General features: G+C 44.8%; 1 protein-coding gene across 2 annotated transcripts in view; it reads right to left on the minus strand.

The window, feature by feature from the left end:
- ARMH3 (armadillo like helical domain containing 3) overlaps positions 1 to 26,492 on the minus strand; it is a 128,042-nt gene that overhangs the window by 15,022 nt on the left and 86,528 nt on the right. The window contains exons 20-24 of one of the 2 annotated variants that reach the window (XM_078772521.1): positions 12,130 to 12,212; positions 11,802 to 11,928; positions 10,740 to 10,815; positions 10,419 to 10,497; positions 9,386 to 9,502 (exon numbers count right to left, since the gene is read on the minus strand). In XM_078772521.1, the coding sequence (XP_078628647.1) occupies positions 9,386 to 9,502; positions 10,419 to 10,497; positions 10,740 to 10,815; positions 11,802 to 11,928; positions 12,130 to 12,212 (482 nt within the window). The remainder of the gene's footprint in view (positions 1 to 9,385; positions 9,503 to 10,418; positions 10,498 to 10,739; positions 10,816 to 11,801; positions 11,929 to 12,129; positions 12,213 to 26,492) is intronic. The other variant, XM_078772522.1, reaches the window with a different exon arrangement.

Below are 26,492 nucleotides of genomic sequence, written 5' to 3' on the forward strand. Positions count from 1 at the left end.
CGCTCTTGCAGGGAAAATGGCCTGAAAATGCCTGTTGTTGTTGTTGTTCTAGTATATATATATATATATATATATATATATATATATATATATATACTGTATACATATATGCACAGTCTATATTAGGGTGGCCCTTATTTTTGAAAGTTTGAAATGTTAAGCTCTCACCTTCTACAACTGGTCCTTTTGCCACAAAAACAAACCAGGCCAAATGTCAGCTAAATTCATAATTATTTAGAGGTAATCCAGCACCCTTGAACATTTCCCCCTTTCGGCGATGTGATTGAGGTCACGTAACACGAAAAACACATCACAGATAATACAGTATATCACATAAATAAATAAAATCGTTTGATAAAACATACTTATGAATAATTATCACATCTATGGACTGGAATAAGAGTGGTAAAACAATCAACTAGTTAAATTAAGTTTATCACAGATACATTAGTAAATTATTGTTATAATGAGTTAAAATAGACACGTAACATACATTTTAAATAAGATATAATGATTGCAATATGGCAGTGTATAATAAATACTTACTTACAATAGATAAGTTTATAAAACACATAATATTATTGAAAATAAAATAAGCGTGTATACATTGAATTTAAATATACATATGTGTAAATAATTGTCAAAAGGACATTAAAATAAGAGCTCTCACCCTTAAACATCTTGTACTCGTATCTCAGTCATAAATGTTGTAAATAATTATGTAAAAGTACATGTAAATTTTTATTAGATTCTGACATTCCTATTTTTTCTCTTTCACAGATTGAGTCAGTATGGCAACGACTGGAAAGAAATGTGAAGTGTTCTTGTTCGGCAGTGCAACAACAGAATTTGTTGGTGCAAAGCTTCCATCAAACCGGCAAGTACTTGGACTCTTTATACACCGGCATCTAAATGAGAAACTGTGCGAATCTCTTGCACAGAAACTGTTCGAGAGCTTTCCCCTATCTGGGTTGATCGGGCACGGATCCCCATAAAGGCAGAGCAGCATTGTATCAAAAAGCTGGAAACCCTTTTTGGCAGATGGAAAGACCTGAAGAGGCTTAGGAAGCAGGCAACTGATGGCCAAAAGAAGAATCAAGATGAGTTTGTGAATTATTTAGATGACCTATTTAACATTGCTCATGCGGATACTGTTTCGTTGATCAAAATCCCAGAATACAAAGAATTTCTCCTCGCCCAACGTCAGAAAGGAGGCCGAGGAACAATGGGGTCAGTTGATAAGGCCTGAGCTGAGAAGGAAGAACGTCAGTATATATTATATTATATTATATTATTTATTTATTAAGAATAGTGGGGCCGATTTGATTTTGGTTCATGTTGGATCTTGATATAACCTATCAGTGGGATACAAAACTTAAACTGTTCAGCCTGGTGAAGGTATGCTCTCTACTGAGTGTCGTTCTAGTTGTTGCTGTTGTTGTTGTTATCAAAAAGTGAAATGGATGATAGAAAGTATTCGTTCATTCCCATTGCAGTGAAGAAAGAGTAATCAGAGATTGCAGACCATCGCCAGGACGTGTTTTTAGTGATTTATAAAGGCTTTTGGGTTAAAACAAATATGGCGGCCGAACCACATGACCGATGACATCATTATTTTTTTTTTCTCCACCAATTTATTCCTAGATGACGCTCACCAAATTTCATCTGATCGGATGAAGTTTTGCACTCGTCAAATTATGACGTCATAATGGAGGCACCGATGAAATCAGCATTAACATATTTTATTCACCATGGAGAGTTGACAATTACAACTACATATGGGCAGGGTACAGCCCGAAGTAGAGATCGGTTTCTGAGGTTTGGGACATGGAATGTAGGGACAATGACAGGGAGATCAGGAGAAGTGGTGGAAGTATTGGTCAGAAGAAGAGTGGACATATGTTGTGTGCAAGAGACGAGATGGAAGGGAAGTGGTGTGAGAATGGTGAAGGGTAGGCAGGGACAGAAATACAAGTTTGTGTGGCAAGGGTGCCCGGAGGGCGTGAATTGTGTTGGTGTCCTGTTTTCTGAGGAGTTTGTAGACAGTGTGGTGAGTGTGATGAGAGTGAGTGATAGGTTGATGATGGTGAAAATGATGATTGGAAAGCTCTTGGTGAACGTCATCTCGGGATATGCTCTGCAGGTTGGTCGGAACGATGAAGAGAAGGACAAGTTCTGGTGTGCAATAGAGAAGCTGATGGAAAATGTGAAAGATGAGGAAGTTTTTGTGGTAGGAATAGACCGAAATGGACATGTGCGAAGGAGTATGGATGGTTTTGAGGGAGTTCATGGGGGTTACGGATATGGTGTGAGAAATGGAGAAGGTGAAAGGATTTTGGAGTTTGCTGATGGAGCCGATTTGTTGATTTGTAATACTCAGTTCCAGAAAGAGGATAATAAGCTTGTTACATACACGTGAGGTGGGTCGACGACAACCGTTGACTACCTGATGGTGCGTAGGTGAGATAGGGGGAACCTCCGGGACACAAAGGTGATCCCGGGGGAGGAGGCTGTTTCACAGCACCACTTGGTTGTCTGCGACTGTTACGTGTTCCTTACCGACCTTCTGGTCTCGGTATACCACCGAACCCCGAGAGGAGTCACGGCAGAAAGAATAGTTATTCAGTTTCAAAATCAATCACTAATGAAACCATCCATGAAACCATCAAATGAAACAATCAAATCAATAAGGAAACCACACCAATGGTTGTCAATGAACAAATAATCTATCTATAATTCCAGTAATCTCTGTGTGTATGTGTGTGTGTATGTGTGTGTGTATGTGTGTGTGTATGTGTGTGTGTCGTTTGTCTGTGACCGCTGTTTCTCGACAACCACGGGTCCGATATACTTGAAACTTGCCAGGTATATTGCTGGGGACCCGAGGATGTGCCTTTTCAAGGTTTCATATTAATCGGAGAAGTAGTTACCGAGCTATGGCGATTTATTTACCAAACTCCGCAAGCCGTTCGCTTTGGCTTTGCGAATGGACCAAACCATTTCATGTAAATAGAGGGGGGGGATTGTCACCGTACTCGCAAGCCGTTCGCTTTGGCTTTGCGAATGGACCAAACCATTTCATGTAAATAGAGGGGGGGGGGGATTGTCACCGTACTCGCAAGCCGTTCGCTTTGGCTTTGCGAATGGACCAAACCATTTCATGTAAATAGAGGGGGGGGGATATAATTTTATATATATATATAGTACGGGCATGCCCTAGTATATTAAAAGCACACAAGAAGAACCATACAACAATGGTGGCAATCATCCATACAATCAAGTTCTGAAGATGGTAACCTAGCTCAAACTCACGGCACCCCCAGGGACTGAAACAGAGCCCTTCTCAATGTCTCTAGAACACAATGGTGCTCCCAGCGAAGAGGCGATCAGGCGGGTAAGGAGATGTAGCCAAGGCGGGGACCGTTACGTGGTCCCAGCCAACCCCAATTGGCGGTGGAAAGAGGAATCCCAAAGACACGATCCAAACGTGCACATACACCGTGCAGTTGCGAACCGCACCGTATTCTTCAAAGGCCGCTGTCGCGCACACACATCTCGGCAAACCACCGGAGGGCGGGACCAGCGGACGCGGCTAAACAAGGTTCCGCGAACGACGCGCGAGGTCCCCGAAATGGCGGACGGCTCTTCCTCGAGCCGCAGCCTCGAGGCGAAGATTCTCCAGAATCACACACCTGTACCTGGCTTCACAGGCTTTTCCACAACTTTCAATCCTGACAAATCTCACACTCTTACAATGTCTCTCCGAAAGGACCGACTGGACAACCCTCCCATCTACTTTCTCAACAATACTCTCCAAGAAGTTCTGTCGCTCAAGCTTTTGGGTCTCACTATCTGCCATGATCTTTCTTGGGAAAACCACATTTCCAAGCTGGCCTCCAAAGCCAGTCGCCGACTGGGCATCCTCCGTCGTGCGAAGTCCTTCCTTGGCACACCTGAGCTCCTCACCACATACAAGGCTTTCATCCGCAGCTCAATGGAATACTGCTCTCCCCTCTGGGCCCGGTGCTCCGGCCTCACACCTATCTCTTCTTCACGCAGTTGAAACCAAAGCTTTCAGAATCATTGGAATCTCCTGCGATGTAGTCAACTCCGAGGGTCTGTCTCTGTCTCTGTGTGTGTGTGCAGGCAAGTGGTCTTTCTGTCTTCTACCGACTCCTCTCCGGCCTTGCTCCTCCAGCTCTCTCTGTGCTCTGTCCCCCCAATATTCCTTCAGGTCGCACAAGATCTGCCTGCAACCCTCTTATGGTTAAACTGCTAAAGTCTAGGCTCTCTGCTCACCTTCACTCTTTCATTCCCCTTTTCTCCCGCCTCTGGAACAAACTCCCCCACTCCCTTCAATCCCACTCCTCCCTCCAGGTCTTTAAAACAGCTGTTCACCACCATCTCTTATCTTCCCCCATCGAAAACCTTGATCTTTTCTACCCCCGGTAATTCACCCCAGAGTCCTTGCAGTGTTCATGTTTTATTCCTCTCCCACCTCCCCCCAAGTCCTCCCGATGTCCCTGCTATCAAATGTTGTGTTTGTGTCCTTCCCCCTCTCTCCCCATCTTGTCTGCCGCTCCCCTTGTTTTTTGTGTTTTGTGTGTCGGTTTGTCTTTTTGTGTGATTAATGTTCGCTCTTTCACGAGCCTCGATCTTGTGTACAAAAAAAAAAAAAAAAAAACCAGCGATAACACCAATCGCCCGAGATTCCTTTCAAGGACTCAAAGTTCACTCGCCATGTACGCTCGACCACGCTAGGTACGGAGCTTTTACAAAACGCGTCGTTTCACCTCTGCCTCACACCCTCTTCCTCTTCGCTCGACCTCTTCAGGTGCACTATCTGATTTCCGGTATCATTTTTATCATGAGCGCTTTTTAACCTTTTAACCACAATCACCCTTTTGAAGATAATAATAATACATAAGATCAGAACTACGTCAAGTGGGTGAAAACCCCAATAACGGAAGTTACGAATCCGTAACAGCGACATAAGGGTGAAAGGTGCGAGGAGAGCTCGGCGGGTGAAGTACCAACCGAGAATGAAGGTATGGAGGTTGAAAGAGGTGACAGTAAGGGAGGCATTAAAAGAGGCTGAGTAGGGTCGAGGATGATGTGGTTGAGCTTGAAAGTGGTTGGATGTCAATGAAAGATAGTCTGTTGGGAGCCGTTGGTGAGGTATGTGGATGGACAAAAGGACCACCGAGGCACTCGGAAACATGGTGGTGGGATGATGAAGTTAGAAAGAGGATTGGCGAGAAGAGGAAGAAGTTCAAGGAGTGGCAGAAGGCGAAGGGTACGGGAGCAGAAAAAGCAGAGCATGCAAGTTATAAAGCAGCCAAGAAGGCTGCAAAGAAAGAGTTAGCAAAGGTGCAGGAGGCATGTAGGAAAATGTACGGAGAACGCTTGGATTTGGAAGAGGGTCAGAGAGCGGTATTCAGGATTGCAAAGCAGATAGCGAAAGAGAGGTGTGATGTGATGGGGGTGAGTTGCTTGAAGGATGAAGTGGGACAAATCGTTGTGGACCCAGATGGAATTAAAGGAAGATGGAAAAGATATATGGAAATGCTGTTGAATACATGGGTGTGAAGGTGTCAAGTGTAAATATGGGTGTGAACAGAATGACAGAGATCTGTAATCTGGTGGTGAAAGAAGGCCGCATTCCAGTGGATTGGGAACTGAGTACCCTCGTCCCTCTATACAAGGGGAAAGGTGACCCTCTGGAGTGTGGCTCATACCGAGCGATAAAGTTATTGGAGCATGGAATGAAGGTATTGGAAAGGGTGTTGGAGAGGAGGATAAGGAAGAAGGTGAAGATCGACGAAATGCAGTTTGGATTTATGCCAGGAAGAGGAACGACAGACGCGCTCTTTATTGTGAGGCAGTTGCAGGAGAAGTACATGGAGAAGAGGAAGAAGTTGTTTCTTGGGTTTGTTGATCTGGAGAAAGTATTCGATAGGGTTCCACACGAAGTATTGTCATGGGCATTGAGGAAGTTAGGAGTGGAGGAATGGTTGATCAGAGTAGTGATGGCAATGCACAAAAGAGCGCGCACAGCTGTAAGGACGAAGGACGGGAACAGTGGTGAGTTTGAGGTGAAGGTGGGAGTGCATCAGGGGTCGGTACTATGTCCACTACTATTTGTAGCTGTGATGGAGGTGCTGGCTCGGAACGTGAAGGAGGGTTTACCGTGGGAGTTGTTGTACGCAGATGATCTGGTGTTGATTGCGGAAAGTATGGATGGACTGAAGGAAAAGATGAACAAGTGGAAGGAATGTATGGAGACAAAAGGTCTGAAGGTGAATATTGGAAAAACGAAGGTGATGGCAAGTGGTAAAGCATGTGGTGAGGTGGAAAGAACTGGGAAGTGGCCATGTGCTGTGTGCAGGAAGGGTGTCCGAGTGAACTCCATTCAATGTACAATTCGCGCTGAGTGGGTTCATCAAAAATGTAGTGGTCTGAGAGGGTCATTAACCAGTGTGGCAGCTGCATTCAAATGTAAGGTGTGCACAGAGGGAGCTGCAGATGGAGGAAATGTTGAGTTGGATCTTGGAGACGGCGTGAAGCTGGAAGGTGTGAAAACATTTTGCTACCTCGGAGACGTGCTGAATGGAGAAGGTGGATCAGACTCTGCAACGGTTGCTGGAGTGAGATGTGCATGGAAGAAGTTTCGGGAACTGAGTGGTGCGCTGATGAGGAGGGAAGTGTCGTTGAACCTGAAGGGAAAGGTGTATGCTGCATGTGTGAGAAGTGTTATGATTTATGGGAGCGAGACATGGGTAATGAACGTTTCGCATAAACGAAGGCTGGAAAGGGTGGAAATGCGAATGGTTCGGTGGATGTGCGGAGTATCGTTGAGAGAGAGGAAGACAAATGATGAACTGCGAAAGATGATGGGAATAGAGCCTGTGATTGATGCTGTGAAGAGGAACAGGTTGAGATGGTTTGGTCATGTGTTGAGGAAGGATGAAAGTGACTGGTTGAGAAGTGATGGAAATGAATGTAGAAGGAAGTAGAGGACGGGGAAGACCGAGAAAGACTTGGCCAAAGATGGTGGAAGAAGAAATGCGGGCAAGGGGGTTAACAAGGAGAGATGTAGACAATATGGCAAAATGGAGAAGATTGTCATGGGGACCGCAAGGCTAACCCCCTCTCTAGCAGGGAAAATGGCCTTAAAATGCATGTTGTTGTTGTTGTTGTTGTTGTATAGAGTTCTTTACAATGAGCCATCTCTCAATTTTTTTTCTATGCAGCACTTTCGGAGAAAGAGGTGCAAAGTTTTTCGTTTTTTCCAAGATGTCGGCCATACCATGTGACCTATGTCACATTTATCATTAAAAAAATTCTACAAGTGGAGGTGCACCTATGGTGAAAATTTCCTATCAATCAGACCAATCGAAAAAATGAGATTTATTCTGTGCAGACAAACAGACAAACAAACAGACAGACAACCAGATAAAGAGACAAACGAACAAAGACAGACAAACGGACTGAAATGCAATTCCCTTTCCTCTGGCGAGTGTAATAACAAGTACAAGCACAAAATGACCGTATTAATTGTTATTACAGTTTTTTTTTTTCAGGTCCAACTCCATGTGAGTCCCTTAAATCGGGATCATAAACCTCAAACAACACAGTTATCTGGTTTCCTCAGAGTCCTTGAGAACAATGCCATAAGCTTTCGTGGGATATGGTGTCCTGGGCCTACAAATAAATTATCGCAATTGTCAATGTGTCAACGCCTCCACCCAACCCCCACTCCCATTGCTGACCTTACAAATTTCCTGGTTTTCCTTCTGTGTCCCTCTTGTCCACCTCCATGCGACCTTCCCTACCATTCATTCATCCCCCACACCCATTATTTGTGCAAGTCTCCAGCTATTTATTTCATCCTTCAACTCTGCTGTCGGCACCCACCTCTCCACCGTTCATTTTGTTCTGTTGCATCCTGATGTGTTCAGCTCTTCCACGAGTCTTGACTTTGTAAACAATCCCAAAACGTGTTTTTTTTTGAAAACAGAGTCCTGGTTCATTGAGTTTGCATCACAGACTGGAGATATAAAAGTTAATAAAACCACATATCTCCCACTCCCTGCCACCACCGTGATTCCAGAGCGGTGGCACAAACAACTCGCCCCTTGGGGCACGTGGAACGACAGTCTCGTTTCAAAGCTCAAGCCTGAAGTCAGGCGACCCTCTGTGTAGCCTCTGAGCATAGCTTAGGGGTGCTCTCCTGGCTTGTGTAAATGGTGACACAAGCAGAATGGGAGGATGGTCAAAACAATTGGCACACCTATGCCCGATAGTATGGAAAATTCCCTCCGTTTTAGTTCACAAAGATTCCATTCGCACCGAGAGGCCCATTAGAAACCAAAAACGATTCACCGTTGATTTTAAGAAAGCAAACAGGTCAGCAGTAGTTTAGAATCAATGGTAGCTTGGAATTGCCCGCCATGCACATCGTGCACGCTTCAACCACCCTGACCCTTCTTCCCATGGGATTATCACATCCTCGAGTCTCCCTTTACAAAGAAAATAGTCAGCCTAGATATTTAAGCATCTTACAGCACTCCAGTCTGTTAATTACACAACAGTCATCATGTTTCATTATGTATGCCAATCTGGAATGACATCAGTGGAAATTAAATAAACAAAAAAATAAAGATCAGATTCCCTGAATGTCAGAATTTTAACTGGGTCGAGGTTCTTAATAAATCAACGTGATGAAATAAGTAAATGAACGAATGAATGTACGAATGAGTCAATAATTGAAAGCCAAAGTTAAAGAAAGCATCATATAACATCAGGCCAGAACTAGAACGGCACTCAGAGGAGAGCATAATGGTTGGCCATATCACTCAATGGTGAAGAATCACTTGAAAAATTCCACTACCCGGATCCAGATCTGGATATTCACCAAAATGGAATCGATTCTTCCTGGTCACACACACAACCTGTCCATCAAGTTTCATCCAAATCCATCCATAACCTTTTGAGATATTCTGCTATGTATCGTTTTTGGCCCGAACTCGCAATGGTGAAGAATCACTTAAAAAAATTCTCGTATCCGGATCCGAATCCGGATCTTCGCCAAAATCTAATCATTTCGTCCTCGTCATATAAACTACATCTCTGCCAAATTTTGTCTGAATCTGTTTACAACTTTTTGAGATATTTTGTTCACAAACAGACAGACAAACAAAGACAGACAGACAGGGGTGAAAACTTAACCTCCATCCACCTTTGGTGGCGGTGGTAAAAAGGGAAGCAACCTCCACCCCCACACTCCCACTTTTCATGCATAATTCACTCCATGACAGTACTTTCCCTTACACATCTGTGCCCCTCGTAATGCCCATGTGATCAGACACCCCTGCATGCCCACCAGTTGGGTGAAAAAGCTGGCTTCGCGAGGCTGCTCCGCATAGCGCTCATAGTGGTCTAGGCTGTCCTGGAGCTTCAGTGTCAATGTGTCGTAGTTACAGCGAACCACCGAAAGCACCTGTTGGTGGTGTTGATGGTGGGGTGGGTACGGGGAGGATATTAATGGGCAAGAGAAAAATACAATGACAAAGCTGCCTCATAGTAGTAGGAGAGAGGGGGGCAGGAAAGGTGGGGGTGCACCACAAAAAGGAAGTCAAGAGTAGGAATCACATCATGGTATAAATTTCACACATAGAAACTTTCACAAAAAGTACTGTTATCATTTAAAAACAAAATAAAAGGGAACAAACTTGAGAGCAGTGCTTGTGGTACTGACATCAAGCTCGAGTATGGAAACTATTAATCTTCTGAATCTTATTTTCCGGCCAAGCAAAGTGTGTAATATGAGAGAATGTAAAAGTCGCACGGCTGTGCATTGCTCGTGGCACTCAAAGCTGTGCGAAGATGTTCCCTGTGCGTTATGAAGCCCCAACCAGTCCTGTGATGGCGTTCTCAGAAATCACCATTTCTCACAATGTCATAAAATTGGAAGACTACTCAAATCACAACCCGAGGGAGGGGAGGCAACGAAACGCGAGGTGTCGAGAAGCGTGCGCCCCGGCCTGCGATAATGAGCTGCCATGACGAATACGGGTCTCCGTGGCTCAGGTGGCGCCGCCACCCCCATGGGGATCCGCACGTCGGCTAATGAAGGGGCAAAATGAATGGGTTTGCCACTAGGCCCTCATAAAGCTCGTCCTAATTACCGACTCCTAAAGCCCCACAGCATGTGTCCGAGCAAAGGGAAATAAACCGCGCAGAGCGCAATCTATCGCCAATAAGGCTTGCGGCTGCAAGTTGAGATGGAAAGAGATCCGAGCCGGGAGCAGGCCGTGTGAATGCAATGACACCTTGCCCAATTAAAGGAGTTTACCACCTTCCGCCGTTGCAACGGAGTGACGGGCTCATCAATCCTCAAAAAGAGGCAAACTCACTTGCTCTTCAGAAAGCTGGGAGATGTGATTGACTGCAGCAAAAGACTCGATCTTCGGGTTGAAATGGTTCACAATGGCTCTGCAACAAGCAATTAAAATCTTTATTAATTACAGCAGTGATATTGAAAATATTCTACCTGGAAACATTAATCATTCATTGTGTTTAATGGGGTTCCTCAAAACCCAACAGTTAATGATACAATTAGAAATTTGAAGAGACAGACGCAAAATGGCAATCACTTGATGCTCAACAGTCCAAAGTCAAAGTACAAACTGATTAAAAGATGCAGAATCACAGGTAAAGGTTGGTGTTGTTGTTACCTGATGTTCACCAAAGCCTGCGTCACCTTGCTTGCTGGGTCTTTCCACTGCCCATTGTTTGTGGAGTGTCGCAGAACTGAAGACAAAATAAAACGTGTATCACGCCACATCAGCAACAACTCACAAACCACCACCACCACGCTATTAAAAAAAAAAAAAAAACCCCCAAAAAATATATATAAACTTCAGCAATCGTCTTGAAAGACGATTTGTCCCTGTTCTCTGCTGTTGTACTTTTGTGCTTCCCTCTCTCTCCCCATCGAGTCTCCCACTCCCTTTATTGCATGTTTTGTGTGTCCGTTTTTTTTTGTTATTGATGTTATAGCTCTTACACGAGCCTCGATCTTGTATAAACAAGGTTCAGACGTATATGGCGGCGGCCATCTTGGATTTTGATGTGGCGACCCAATTTTCAATAGCGTTCTTCCTTATGCCTAGATACACCCACACACCAGATTAGAAGTTGGTACTTCGCTTATTTTTCAAGATATTCAGCTCACAAGGTTCAGACATACATGGCATCAGACATACATGGCGGCGGCCATCTTGGATTTTGACGTGGGTTGCACCCACACACCAAATTCGAATGCGGTCCTTCGCTTATGCACGCACGTACACACACACGCCTGCACGGACGGATGGACAGACGGACGGACGGACAGAGAGGGGAAAACCATAATCCCCCTTTCGCTCCGCAGTGACGGGGGACAAAAAGAAAAAAGAAAGAGGAACATGTTTCAGGAATATCAATCACAAAAAGTTACAAAAATAACAGGTGACCAGTGATTTTTGTTTTTTTGGGGAGATGGTGAAAATCAAAGTCCTGGCTGCCACTGAGTGAAAGAGGTGAAGTACATCGACTCCAAAAGAGCATCGTGGAGGCAAAATGAAGTTGTGCAGAATTTCCAGATTTATCTACGGGTCCACTAGATGCTCAGCATGCCCCTCCCCCCATCCCCCAAGCTCATTTTGCTGTCATTCTTACTTTAACCACAGAGCCTCCCACACAACGTTTCTCCCTGGCAGGGTAATTACTGTGCAATTACCATCTGTGCTTCATACCCATGGAGTAGAGATTGTCAAATGCCTGGTGCATGCGGATTATCTCGTAATACAGCTCATCGTAGCTGCCTGGGGTGGGCAGGAACGTGTCTCCATAGGTAATGAACATGTTGAACAAGTTAACCACCTGAGGATGGAGGAAGAGTGTCAGTTTAGCTTGATAAAGCGGTTAAGTAAGACAATGGTAAGAAAAGTGTTTGGCATGGGTGTGGAAAAGCGCGTGGGCGTGGCAAAGCGCGTGGGCGTGGCAAAGCGAGTGGGCGGGGTAAAGTGAGTGGGCGTGGCAAAGCGAGTGGGCGTGGCAAAGCTAGCAAGCAAAGGAAAAAACCTGAAGAGCCAGAGGGAAAATGTTGTGTTTTCCCAGAAGCACCGTCTCATGAGACAGCAGAAACTTGAGCACACTGATGAGAGCTGGAACACACAGGAAGCATTTAATTTATTTGTTTAACAGCTTGCAGGTAATGAGTGGACTGAGACAAATAAAACTTGTGTAATATGAATGAATGAATGAATGAATGAATGATCGTTTTCAGGCCATTTTCCCGCTAGAGCGGGGGTTAGCCTTGCGGGCCCCATGACAATCATGGTTCCCTGTTTGAGGCAATGTTTTTATGGCCGGATGCCTTTCCTGACGCCAACCCTTGGTCACGCTCTTACGATGCGCAGGGATACGGTGTACCTATTCTAAACCGGGGTACACACCGGAATTATTCATCCCAGCAAGCTGGTACTCAATTTGCCGACCTCGGAAGGATGACATGCTGAGTAAACCCCCCTGGTGTTAATTCAGCGATCGACCGGGATTCGAACCCAGGATCCTAGGATCACAAGCCGGCACCCTAACCGCTAAGCCAACACCAGGCTTAGCAAACAAATAATAAAATTAAAATAAATAGCAAACAAAAACAGCAAACAAAAATAGCAAACAAAAATTAGTAATAGCAAACAAACAAAAAAAGAACAAACAAAAAAAAAAACAAACATAAAATAACAAACATAAAATAACAAATAATAAAATAACAAACAAATAATAAAATTAAAATAAATAGCAAACAAAAATAGTAATAGCAAACAAAAATTACTTTGGACACGATACAAAGACAAAAGGAGCTCACACTAGTGCTGTGCAGTACTGTATTTGATTACAAATTACATCAGAGACGAGTAAGAGTACAATGTCCGCAATACAAAGAACACAAAACATTCATAAAGAAAGTTATAGAGGCTATCTCGACTGAAATACAGTTAGTGCAGCGGCATAGCAAAAATTTAAGAAGAATTGTGCATTTTGTGATGGAAGCACCAAATTTGGCACAATGATAGAATGTTATATTTAGAACATTTTCAGATATGGAACCACTTTGAAATTCACCCAAGGTCGCCGCCATATTGGATTTCAAAATGGCGGCTTTAAAAATCTGTAACCCTTAGGGGGGGTGGCGGAAACAAATCCTACAGGCACAATTATTGCCCCATTCACCCTATATCTTTTCTAACATCAGTAGACACATTACAGCGGCGATTCTGAGCTCAAGGGAACATCTAGGGGTCTGGGGAGTGAAAAATTTGAAAATTTCGGCCAAAAGCCACCCTGTACCAGCTGGAACCCAGGCGTCGCTGCAGAGGAATCCTGCACAAGCTGAACTGGATAAAGAGAAGAGGTGGCTCCAGACTGTGAAGGATGCATGTGACAGTGGTGACACACAGAATCCAGGAAACATTTCTTGGGCTGCACATCACGCAGAGAACCAATCGGCCAAGGATACTAGTATCACAGTCACACCCACTGCCTTGCTTCCCCTCTTCCATGACCAAGCCCACTCAGTGCCAATGATCCGCCATGCCATGGATGTCGTGAAAGCAGCGATCAATGAGCTAAACCCTGGACAGATACCCGTCGTCACACTGGACCAACCACTTTATGCGATCGCCAAGCAGGTGCAATGGAACTGGCCAGACACACATGGTGAAGATCTCTTTGTGGTCATGCTGGGTGGTCTACACACAGAGATGGCAGCTTTGAAGACAGCAGGAGACTGGCTGCAAGACAGCGGTTGGACACAGGCATTGGTTCAGGCAGAGATAGCAACAGCTGGCACAGCAGACTCCTTCTTGCGTGCAGCTCACGTCAGCCGTACAAGACGCGCCCACCAAGTAACTGTTGCTGCCCTACACATACTGCAGCATCGTGCATATGACATATACAACGAAAGAGCAACTGCAAGAGATGAGGAACCATTGGAGTTCGAGGCATGGTGTGACCAGAGAGCAGCGGCATGTCCACAGTTTCAGTACTGGGCCACTGTACTTAACCTGGAGCTCTGTATACTCCTCTACATACGTTCACTGAGAGAGTCCAACTTCACGCTGTACATGGACACCCTACCAGAGCTAGCTGCATGGTTCGCTGCATTGGACCATATCCACTATGCTCGCTGGTTACCAGTCCACATCAGGGACATGGTTGGCATTGCAGAGAAACACCCAGATGTTGCTGCCAAGTTCCATGCGGGGCACTTCACATCCAAGAAGACTAGGCATGCTTTCTCCGCCATCTCCCTAGACCAGGCTCATGAACAAAACAATGCCACGGTCAAAGGCGATGGCGGGGCAGTGGGCCTAACTGAAAATCCAAGTGCCCTTCGACGGTGGATGGTGGCTGGCCCCGAAGTTGCTCGGGTCATCACAGAATTTGAGACCTCACAGCAACTGCGCCAAAGGGGAGAGCACACCCACCACCATGAGCAAACCGACAGTGTGCAGAAGAAGTTCGTCCAAGATGTCCGTGCACTGACAACAGTCATCGAAGAGATGGGCAGCCCCTTTGAAGAAGAAAGCACAGATTCGCTGGTCCTGGGCACACTGGAGATCTTGGGCCCAGCTGTTGTAGATACTGTGCGTACAGCTGTACAGATTGGGAGAGATCAGTTCCATTCATTTGAGAAGGAACGTCTGGCAGACAGATCCAAGCCACTCAATGATGTCATCAAATGCAACAAACTCCCGTTGTTTTCATCCATCAAGGTCAAAGCTGCCCAGAAGAGCAAACAACAAGTAGCCTCTGCAAAGAGTGATTCAGAGCTCTTCTCCAGACTATACATCGCATGCCAAACCAGAGATGGGGGTCTCGAGCAGTTCTTCAAACATGAGAACAGCGCACATCCGCCAGCACTCTCGCAAAATGGACAGCTCCGCTTTGGTTCCAAAGCTGACTTGTTGCAGCCCTTAGAACAGCTTGTCGAAACAAAGTCGGACCCACCACAAGTATCTTCTGTGATCCTCGATGGAGCTGTAATAGTTCAAATGCTGAGCCCAGGCCAGACCAAAACATTTCTTGACTATGCCACAAAAGTATTCGTTCCATACATTATGTCACAGCTTCAACATCGATCTCGTCTCGATCTAGTGTGGGACCGCTATGCAAAGTCAGGCAGCCTGAAGGCAACTGCAAGGACCAACAGAGGCAAGGGAATACGCAGACGTGTCACTGGCTCTGCCCTCCTACCAGGCAACTGGCACAGTTTCCTCCGTGTCGACGAGAACAAGGAGGAACTCTTCAGCTTTCTGTCTAAGCAGGTCACGGAGTCCATCGATGTGCCAGACAAACAGCTGATTGCTACTGACGGTGAACAGGTAATGTGCATGATGTATGTTAGTGTGTGTTAGTGAAAGTGTGTGTATGTGTCTGGGTGGTGAGAGTGGGTGCGTGCCTGCTTGTGTGTTTGAGAGTGTGTGTACAATCTTCTGTGGTTTCAGTACATATTATACAATGTATTGATTTATGCTGTTGTAGAGTAAATTCTTACCCACATATGTGTATTCTTTTCATCTATCTATAATTCCAGTAATCTCTGTGTGTGTGTGTGTCTGTGTGTGTGTATGCGACCGCTGTTTCTCGACAACTACCGGTCCGATATACTTGAAACTTGCCAGGTATATTGCTGGGGACCCGAGGATGTGCCTTTTCAAGGTTTCATATTAATCGGACAAGTAGTTACCGAGCTATGGCGATTTCTTTACCAAACTCCGCAAGCCGTTCGCTTTGGACCAAACCATTGCATGTAAATAGAGGGGGGGGGGGGATTGTCACCGTACTCGCAAGCCGTTCGCTTTGGACCAAACCATTTCATGTAAATAGAGGGGGGGGGGGATTGTCACCGTACTCGCAAGCCGTTCGCTTTGGACCAAACCATTTCATGTAAATAGAGGGGGGGGATTGTCACCGTACTCGCAAGCCGTTCGCTTTGGCTTTGCGAATGCACCAAACCATTTCATGTAAATAGAGGGGGGGGGATATAATTTTGTACGGGCATGCCCTAGTATAATTTAATTTTGATTATATAATCCCGATTTGTATTATCTATTCGGAATAATATTTTGTATTGTATATATAATCTTTAGCTGTCCACGGTACACTCCCTCAAATTGTTAAGAAAGGCCTATTGGCCATAGTGTTCTTGAATTGCTTTTTTCTTTCCTGGCATCTTGGGGGAGTGTACATGAACAGGCTACTGTTATATGTACAATGTCATATTGTATGATTTCATGTGTTTGATGCCAAGTAAATAACAATAATAATAATAATAATAATAATAATAATTGCCCTGTATTTATGTACTTGAAATAATATACTGAAATAAATTAATAAATGTTATGCAGATTCATGTCAGGTTTTATTCGTGACCACCTACACCAAAGGAATTCACATTTAATTTACATCACGGTATTGTTCATGCTTACACCAACAGGTCATTGCTGTACCACCATGTGCAGACACAGCCGCTTTGGCCCCGTGCAATCACGAGGAAGCAGACACGCGCATGATGCTCCACGCAGCAGCTGCTATGAAATCTGGACACCGCAGAGTACTCATCCGCACCGTGGACACAGATGTGGTGGTTCTCGCTGTGTGGATGGCCCAGGAGCTTAATGAGGTAGTGGACGAACTCTGGTTAGCGCTTGGAACCGGAAAGAACTTCCGCTACATAGCAGCACACGAGCTGTCTTCTACCCTGGGACCAGACAAAGCCAAGGCACTGCCAATCTTCCATGCAATCACAGGGTGTGATACCGTCTCGTGCTTTGCAGGTCGTGGCAAGAAAACAGCATGGGCAGTATGGGAAACTTTTCCAGAAGTGACCAATGCATTCCTGGACCTGGCATCTGCACCAAGTGAGATCTCTGAGGATACAATGGCAACCCTGGAGAGATACGTAGTGCTTCTGTACGACCGCACATGCACATGTTCTGAGGTGAATCTGGCAAGAAAGAAACTCTTTGCAAAGAAATCTCGATCCATTGAAGCAATACCTCCAACACAGGCCGCCCTAGTACAACACGTGAAGAGAGCAACTTACCAGGGTGGACATTGTTGGGGACAGTCTCTTGTCCCACACTGCTATCTCCCATCACCATGCGACTGGGGGTGGGTGGACAATGACGGACAGTTCGATCCTCTGTGGACAACACTACCAGAAGCTGCCAAATCCTGCTATGAACTCATCTGTTGTGGGTGCGAAAACGGTTGCAGTGGGAGATGCAAGTGCAAGAAAGCGGCTCTGAAATGCACAGCACTGTGTGCCTGTGATGGTGACTGCTCACATTGAGTTGGAACTGTGACACTTGGCATGACTTGATGCAATACGCTCGCTAGTTCTCTTGCTGAACGTGTGTATACAATGTACGTAATATGGGATTATCAGTTGCTTATGTGCATTAAAACATATTTCAATACAACCATTCAATTCATTGACCTCAGAAATGTACATCTAGACACCAGAATCAAGTATCTAGCTGGCATAGAACCAGAGATATCGGTCAGCAGATTTTCGGAAACCGCCATCTTGGAATCCAATATGGCGTCAGTAAATCAACTTCTAAGTAGAACCATTCAATTCCTTGACCTCAAGTTTGTACATCCAGACACTAAAATCAAGGCTGTAGCTGGTATAGAACCAGAAATATTTGTAATTAAAGATTTTTAAGCCGCCATTTTGAAATCCAATATGGCGGCCACATTGGGGTGAATTCCAAAGTGGTTCCATATCTGAAAATGTTCTCCATATAATATTCTATCATTCTGCCAAATTTGGTGCTTCCATCACAAAATGCACAATTGGTTTGCTATGCCGCTGCACTAAGTAGTATGGACATGAAATATCTCTTTCAATAACGTATAAGAGCAAGCCTTTGTTAGCTGGCACCCTGGTCAAAAGGACACGACATGTTCGGTTTAATGGAATGCAAATATCAATAACAAGGAGGAAAGATAAACACAAACGTAAAGTCTCAACAAAATTGTAAATCTGTAGTGCAGGAAGAAGTCCACCGAAATTCTGTCAAAGACAAAGCCTTTGGGCCACGACGCGGTCTTCACAAGGGCCAGACATCGGCCGTTGGTGTTCAGATTTGAAATGCCTCCCAGATGGACATGGCCACTGCACAGGCCAGCAAGAGACCGCGAGACCCGTTTACACCATACCTGGCAGGTCAATGGGTACTGACTACTGATACATGCATGTTACACAGCCGTTTAAAAACATTATATCAACCGTCACACTTTCACATCCCGTCTGCAAAAGGAAAATGGCTGAACAGCCAGTACTTTGGGATGTGCCAATGAGGAACTCACTCATTCACGTTTACTGTGACCAAGCGTTTGGAAACATCGACATTTTTTTTTAAGTCATAAAATGTGATGGGGATCACCTCAAGTTTTTTTTCAAAATATTTTTCAGGGTCTTGCTTCTCCCACCTGGGATCTCTGCCATCCCACGTGGAAGATATCGTTTTTGTTATCATGCTGTTTCGATCCGAGTGAGAGCGACCATTTAGATGGGACCTGGATGTCGGCAGCTGCACAGATCGTCAATGGATTGAGAAATTTTGCCCATCAAGGGAAATCTTCGACGATGTTCGCCAAAAGCCGACACCTCGTTTTACAAGATGGGACGTAGCATTATGCGCACATTTACGACTAAATGAAAGCACCACAAGATCAATCTAGAAGCTGAATGGAGGGCAATCGCAACACCGATTTGACAGTGGGGTAACACTGTGTGCACGCCTTGTTCACACCGATCAACTCTTCACCCAAACATTTTCAGTTACCATGAGTGCGATTCTTGCTGAGGTTTTATTTTGTCGTTAAGATTGCCAAAATAAAACCGTTCTTTGTCACAAAGTCACATGACATCAATAATGGCCCTCTTTAAAAGTGCACACAATTTCACGACACTGGCAAATTCACTGGCAAACTGGCAAAAGTGCAAACTGGCCCATTACCCTCGTTTGTAATCAACAGGACTAAGACCATGAGGGCATCAGAAAAGCAATTGCATAATTACACCAATTTAAAAAAATGAAACAGAAAAAAACCCCCAAACATCAGTCGTGCACATTTAACACAAACATCAAGTGCAGCCACCGCACCGTCTATTGCCGGCTGTGCAGCAGCTCAGCTTGATAACCTCCTCCCCCAGGACAGAAACACACTTATTCAGGGCAATCCGTTTGTATTCTCTTTCACTTTATGTTTTGGTCACCTCCTTCATAATCCAGTACTCGTGCCTTGACGTCCGTCTTCAATTTGTTTACGCAATGCTGTTTCAAGTCTCGTCACATCTGGGCATACGCCATTTCATTTTGGCTGCTGCAACTCGGGTAACACCACACTACAAAACGAATGCTAACATCTGGGGGTTTCTCGAGACAAAACTTGCTCTGGAACGGCCGACACACTCACTGGCGATCCGTTGTTCTCCTTCCCACAATTGTCTGTTGTTGAAGACGTGGCTTCCAACGCTCCACCCACGATTCGCGAAACCTCCAACCCATCTCTGGGCGTCTGAGCAGGTAAATCTGGCTGCTCAACTACCCCATCGTAGCCGTTCAAGAGCAGTTGTGAGCTCAACTGCAGGACGACTGCAACCGGTGTCATTGTTTATCGGGGTATGATGTGTAAGGGCTTTATCCCTGGTGTTGGGCTAGCGGCTAGGGTGCCGGCTTAGGATCCTAGGATCCTGGGTTCGAATCTCGGTCGATCGCCGAATTAATGCCAGGGGGGTTGACTCAGCCTGTCATCCTTCCGAGGTCGGCTAATTGAGTACCAGTTCACTGGTAATTCCCTGTTTGTCGTTGAAGGTGGCAAAAAGGGTTGGCGTCAGGAAGGGCATCCGGCCGTAAAACATTGCTTCAAAAAGGGGACCAAAAAACAACAACTACCACGGTCCCCGAAAAGGCCAACCCCCGCTTTGCGGGGAAAAATGGCCTCTAAACGGTGGTTGGTTGTTGTTGGTTGATGTGTAAGGGACCAGGTGACCTTTATTCCTCCATGTCTCAAAATCAAATTGTTATTGGAATTTGGAAATAGTGTTTTTTTTTAAATTGAAATTCGCTCGAAACAAGACAAGGCTGACAACCACTAAATATGAAGGACGACGGAGAAAAAGTAAAAACGTATAGATTAAAAAAAAAAAAACTAGAGATAAGAGAAAGAGGAAAAACTGGCAAAACTTAAGTCTTGAAACAAGGAAACCTCTTCACATGAATTAGGCCACGTGGAAAAATACATTTTCCTACCCCCCTTGAGTAGCCCCCGCCCAACACCCCCACAGAGAATTTTGAAAGATTGATGTCAAAATATGCATTTTGGGCGTGATCTTATCCAAATTGTAACAAAAAAAAAACTATGCAAATAAAAAAAGTGATATTTGGGGGAAATTATTTTATTTCACCTGAACATCCAATGCTGGGAAGATTCTTTTCAGTTCGTACAGCATTTTATTATTGTATAAAATAAATTAATTCTGAATAGTACAAACCTATCCAGGACTTTTGATACACTCATGGGCCCGCTGGTCCAAATTTTCATTGGTCTTCATGGCCTTGGAGCACGCCTACCTGCTGAAGTGCTTGAGCATCAGCTTACCTTTCACCAAACCCAGATATGCTTGGGCCAGGGTGAGGATTATACGTTTGTTATTATTATTGCCAAATGATACGATTATTATTGTTATAATATTATTAGTATTCATAAAAAAAAATGCTTTGTTACAATGTTATTGTTTTTTTTTGTAATTAAAATGCCATGCAGTGGAATACCCTATTAAGCTGCTCTATGCACCTTAACATGGCGTGTGTTTAGAAACATGGGAATTCTTCTGGATTATTTGTCGTTAATTATCCAAATCAACGCAGATCATGACAATCATTTTGGTGTATCACATTCTACATCAGAAAGATCTAATAGAATGCCACATTAAAAAAAAAAACAATACACACACACACACACACACACACACACACACACACACACACACACACACACACACACACACACACACACTTATATATATATATAATTATATATATATTGTTACGGTACGCAGTTAAGGATGTTATATTTGCCGAGCGGAGGCTCCGCGACCGAACAGTTGTTCCCCGACTAAACCCGATTCACCCAAACGTTGGCCGTATCGCGCCACCGCTATTCAATCGGGAAAAGACTAAGACGACGAATGCAAAGAGGAAGAAGAAGACGTACAGAAGAGTAACGGGGTTTATTATTATTTACACACATAAGCAAAAAGAGCAGTCACGTTTATTTACAGGGGACATGAGACGCAGGTGACACAGTGAAAATTACTAGCTTATACAGACTTAGTTACTACCCAGGACAGCATGAACAAAACAAACTCACGTAGGCAAAATGGGGAACTTGCAGGCAGGAATGGCTGGAAAGGATGAGCAGGTGGGATCACAGGGCACAGCAAGCAGGTCCACTCCGGGCGGGAAGCGGGGAGCCGGCAGCTCCTTGTATTCCGCTTTACAGCGCACACCGTCAGGGCTTCACGCGGCTGGTTGAAACGGGGCTGCACTCCTCTGTTGTATCTCTCGTGTAGCTTGTTGCGTAAAAGCTCCTCGGCTTTCTCTTGGACCCTTTCTTTTGTCGTGTCCCTCTCCACGCAGCTCAGCTCGTATTTTTCTTCCTCTCACTTCCGTTCCAGCGCGGGTCTCTCCACCCAGCTCAGCTCAGCCTTTCTCTCACTTCTCTCCAGCTCATCTGCGATCTCAGCTCCCTTCTCGCATACCGTTAGCGCAGGTCTGACACGCCCTCTTCGGTTTTGGTACCGCCCTCTCCCCCCGTGCTCTGTTTCGTGACCTTGTATGGTAATCCCACGGGCTTGTCTCCTTATTTGGGCATCGCGCCGACGGCACGCCCCTCGTGGCGAGCCACGGGCTTGTTTCCTTATTTGGGCATGGGGCTGCACAGCCCCGCCCTTCGTGGCGCGCCCTGGGCTTGCCTCTCCCTGGCGACCCCGCCCCTCCTGTTCAAACAGAGCACGGAGCACATATTCACTATAGCAGCGAATTGAGAGGGCGTGCACCCCATGCTTGTGAACTGCTTTACCCACAGATGGAGAGTTTGGCTGGGAAATGGAATTATTGAAGGGGAGCTATTCTCTATTGATTCGGTGCAATGGAGTGTCATTCTAATGGAAGACAAGGCCTTACTCTAAAACACATAATAAGATATAAGCTATCGAACAGGGGTATTCTATGATTGGCTGACGTGTTTGCTTTATGGACTAATTATGGGACGCCCTTTGACCTTTACACACTGGAGCAAGGAGGCTCAGAATAAAGCAATAATAATAATACACACAATTAAAAAAACACAATCCTCATATCCGCAACAATATATATATATACAGTGAAACCTTGACTTACGAGTTTAATTCGTTCTGTGACCGAGCTCGTAACTCAATTTGCTCGTTTCTCAAATTAAATTTCCCCATTAAAATGAATTGAAATGCTATTAATCCGTTCCAGCCCCCCAAAAACCACACCAATTTTTTTTGAAATATATATATATATATAAATATCTCGTGCTTTATATTTCACCTGTATGCAGCATACAAGTTGGCAGGATGGCCTGGACTGGAGGTACGCACACTTGACTCTAAACTGTCCAGCCTGGGTTTGAATCCCGACCCAGCTATAACCTGTCATGTCGGTGTTTCACAGGCAGGGTGATTCATCAATGTGTGTACCGCAAAACTGGGCGCCCCCTTTGCGTCCCATTAGTTGTTGGATGTTAAGGATCTCACCGTGTCTTCCACAAAGAGAAGGCGAGCTATCGCCGGCACTCTGAACAAGTTGTGGCCTGGCATGCTCTTCTCCTCTGCCGTTATATACGTCCTCCTCGGCATCTTTTTCCAGAAGAGCCCTGTCTCGTCACAGTTGAAGATTTGCTGGGGGATGTATCCTTCGGCTTCTATCAGTTCGGCAAAAGTTATAATAAAATCTTCAGCTGCCTTCACATCCGAGCTTGCTGCCTCACCATGCCTGACGACGGAGTGAATGCCGGTCCTCTTCTTAAAATTATCAAACCATCCCCGACTGGCTTTGAATGACTCTTCCGATGCCTCGTCCGTTGATGTTCCCGCCGTCTGCTGTACCAAATCCCCGTAAATGTCTCGTGCCTTCTCAGAGATGATGCTCTCGGTCACGGTATCTCCTGCGAGCTGCTTCTCCGTCAACCACACAAACAACAACTTCTCCATCTCTTCATGGACAGAGTTCCGGAGCTTTGAAATAATCTTAACGCCCTTGGCTGGCGTTATAGCATTTATCGACTCCTTCTGCTTCAAAATCGTACATATCGTAGAAGTACTACGATCGTACCGCCTCGCCAAGTCGACAACACGCACACCTCGCTCGTGTTTTTCGACGATTACGTGTTTTATATCCAAGCACATCATCCTTTTCTTCTTCTCAGCACTGCCCTTGGCACTCAATTTCTTAGGACCCATGGTTAAAACTAAGAAATTTTCCAAAATAAACAAAATGCGAAAACAAAGCAACAGCGATACGGCAGAGATGCTTGCACGGCAAGATAACCACGTGACCTGAACGCTCGCTGGGCCACCCAGTGGCGGGTGGCGTAAGCTCGCTCGCTCGTAACTCGGATCTCGGCTCGCATCACAAAGCAAAAAATCGACCAAGCGACGGCTCGTATCTCGGAAAACTCGTAGGTTGGTGCACTCGTAAGTCAAGGTTTCACTGTATATATATGTATATATAAATATATATATATATATATATATATATATATATATATATATATATATATATATATATATATATATATACATACATATATACACATATATATATATATATATATATATATACACATATATATATATAAATATATCTTTGCAGATTTGAGAATCCTGTTTGTAAATATGCCCCTCTCGTGATTCTTGTAAATACCTCCGTTGTGTAAAGGTCAAAGGTCATCCTTTTAGTTAGTCCATCGCATGCACGTAGAAAATCATATACCCTTCTAAATAGTTATTTCCTTATTATGTGTATTAGCTTAAGGCTCTGTTTCCCATTAATTGACACTGCATTGCACCGAATCAGATAAGATAGAATCCCCTTTCAATTGCCACCCATAAAACGCAATTGCCGGCAGCGTTCGCTGCCCTTTGGGTGGGGTTATTGGCATCACCATCACCCCAAGACTCCATTACGCACACGGTCAAGCCAACGAACAAGGGCGTTGCCCGCCCATCGTTATGAGAAGGAGGAGTGAACCAGCCCCCGATCAACCAACCAAGGATGAGGGGTTTGGCCTAAGAGGGCGGAGAGAGAGCGTTCGAGGAGGTTCGCGAAACTTCCATGGGCGTGGTTATATAACCCGTCGCCCGGAGTCCCTCGGAGCAGTCCACCGGAGCCCAGTTGAGTCCAGTCCAGTTAAGGAGGAGCTGTGAGTCCAGTTGGAGCAGATAACCGAGGAAGCCCCCACAGCAGATGAGTAAGGAATCCACTGCAGCTGAATCCACCACAGCTGGGTGGAGTTGAGCTTTAACGGCGGTTCGACCCGTGGCCGCGAAGCAACGCCGCCGTGCGAACGGAAGTGTGGAGAGTCGGCGGCTGCTCACTCCTGGCCCGGCCGTTCTCCTGCGTCCAGCTGAACCTTCCAGCCCTGTGGTCCCACCTCCTCATCCGTCCAGCCATCCAGCTCCTGCCATTCCTGTCATCATCCCCGTGTAAGTCTGACTGTCGTCTGTTTGTCCGTGTTGTCCCTGGGAATAAGTTAAGCTTGTATAAGCTAGAAATTGCTCTGTGTCCTTCTGATCCTTCCATTTTCCTGTGTATTACTTTTATTTCTTCTCTTCTTGATTTTGGTTTGTGTAAATAGTAATAAATCCTGTTATTTCCTACTTTTGCCTTCTTCTTCCTCGTCCGATCGTCCTTGTCTTTTCCATCATTGAACACCTGTGGCACGATTTGGCCAACGTTTAGAATCGGGTCTAGTTTTTGTTCATGGTTCGAGCCGCGGGCTGCTAATCCGCTCGGCAAATAACATCTTGTCCGCGGTCTCGAACGAGGTTGCTCACCTGCCTCTCTGGAGGGAGCTGGGCAGCTTCAGGACTCACGTCGGTCAGTCACAGACAAGGGGATTAATCCCCCCTTGGTAAGGGGCAAAGGGGCCGACGGTGAGATCCGCAACAATATACATACATATATATATATATATATATATATACATATACATATATATATATATATACATACATATACATATATACATATATATATATACATATATACATACATATATACCTCTAAATCCGAACAGTGGAACCTCTAAATCCGAATTTAATTCGTTCCAGCGGCAGTTCGGATTGGGAAAAGTTCGGAATTAGAAACTATTTTCCTCATAAGAAATAATGGAAAGTGAATTAATCCGTTCCTGGACCCAAAAACCCATTATCAAGACACTGTTAACTGCAAATACACATGATTCAAGGTAAAATAAGATGAGTAAATGCCCTAAATATCAACTAATAATAATAATAAAAACAAGAAGTAAATGTACTAACATGAAAATAACTGCATTTACCTTCGTGGAGAGTTCTGATGGTGCATGTGGAGGCTGGAGAGGAGGAAGGAGGGAGAGGGTTTTATTGCTTGGAAGGTGAGGCACCTTCCAAGCTAACATCAGATGACTTGACTTACGGTGTTTGCTCTCTTTGTCTCTTAACACCACTTGTAGAGGGTTGGGGCTCACTAGGCTTGCTTTCTTTAGAGAACCACCTCTCCAAAGTTGCCTGGTGTTGGCGACTTTTCTTAATTTTTCTGAAGTGGTCAATCACATCGTCACTGAACAAGTTAATGCTCCTGTTAACCACTGCTTTAATAGGGTGCCACTTTTCAACAATGGCCTGTGTTTTAGACCAATGGAAGCACAGTTCTCTAATTTCAGCACTGGAAATATGAACGACGCTCGCGGCGGGAAATATGAACGACGCTAACGCTATGTTGGCGGTTCGGTTATAGAAATACATTCGGAATTAGGGACAAAATTTTCTCGAATTTACGGTTCGGAATTAGAGTAGTTCGAGATGAGGGGCGTTCGGAATTAGGGGTCACTACTGTATATATATATATATATATATATATATATATATATATATATATATATATATATATATATATATATATATAGGGCTTATCTACGGTAATGGGGTATATTTGTGTTACATGGAGGACAAAAAATGAAGCTGATGAGCAGATTCTCATTTTTACATATTTCATTCTTTAGAGTGCACACTATCCAAAACTATAAAGATAAGGATAACATTTTGTTTATAATAAATTATGCCGGCAGAGATA

This window comes from Myxine glutinosa, chromosome 2 (genome assembly GCF_964187855.1).
Source record: "Myxine glutinosa chromosome 2, kmMyxGlut1.1, whole genome shotgun sequence".
Classification (NCBI taxonomy): Eukaryota; Metazoa; Chordata; class Myxini; order Myxiniformes; family Myxinidae; genus Myxine; species Myxine glutinosa.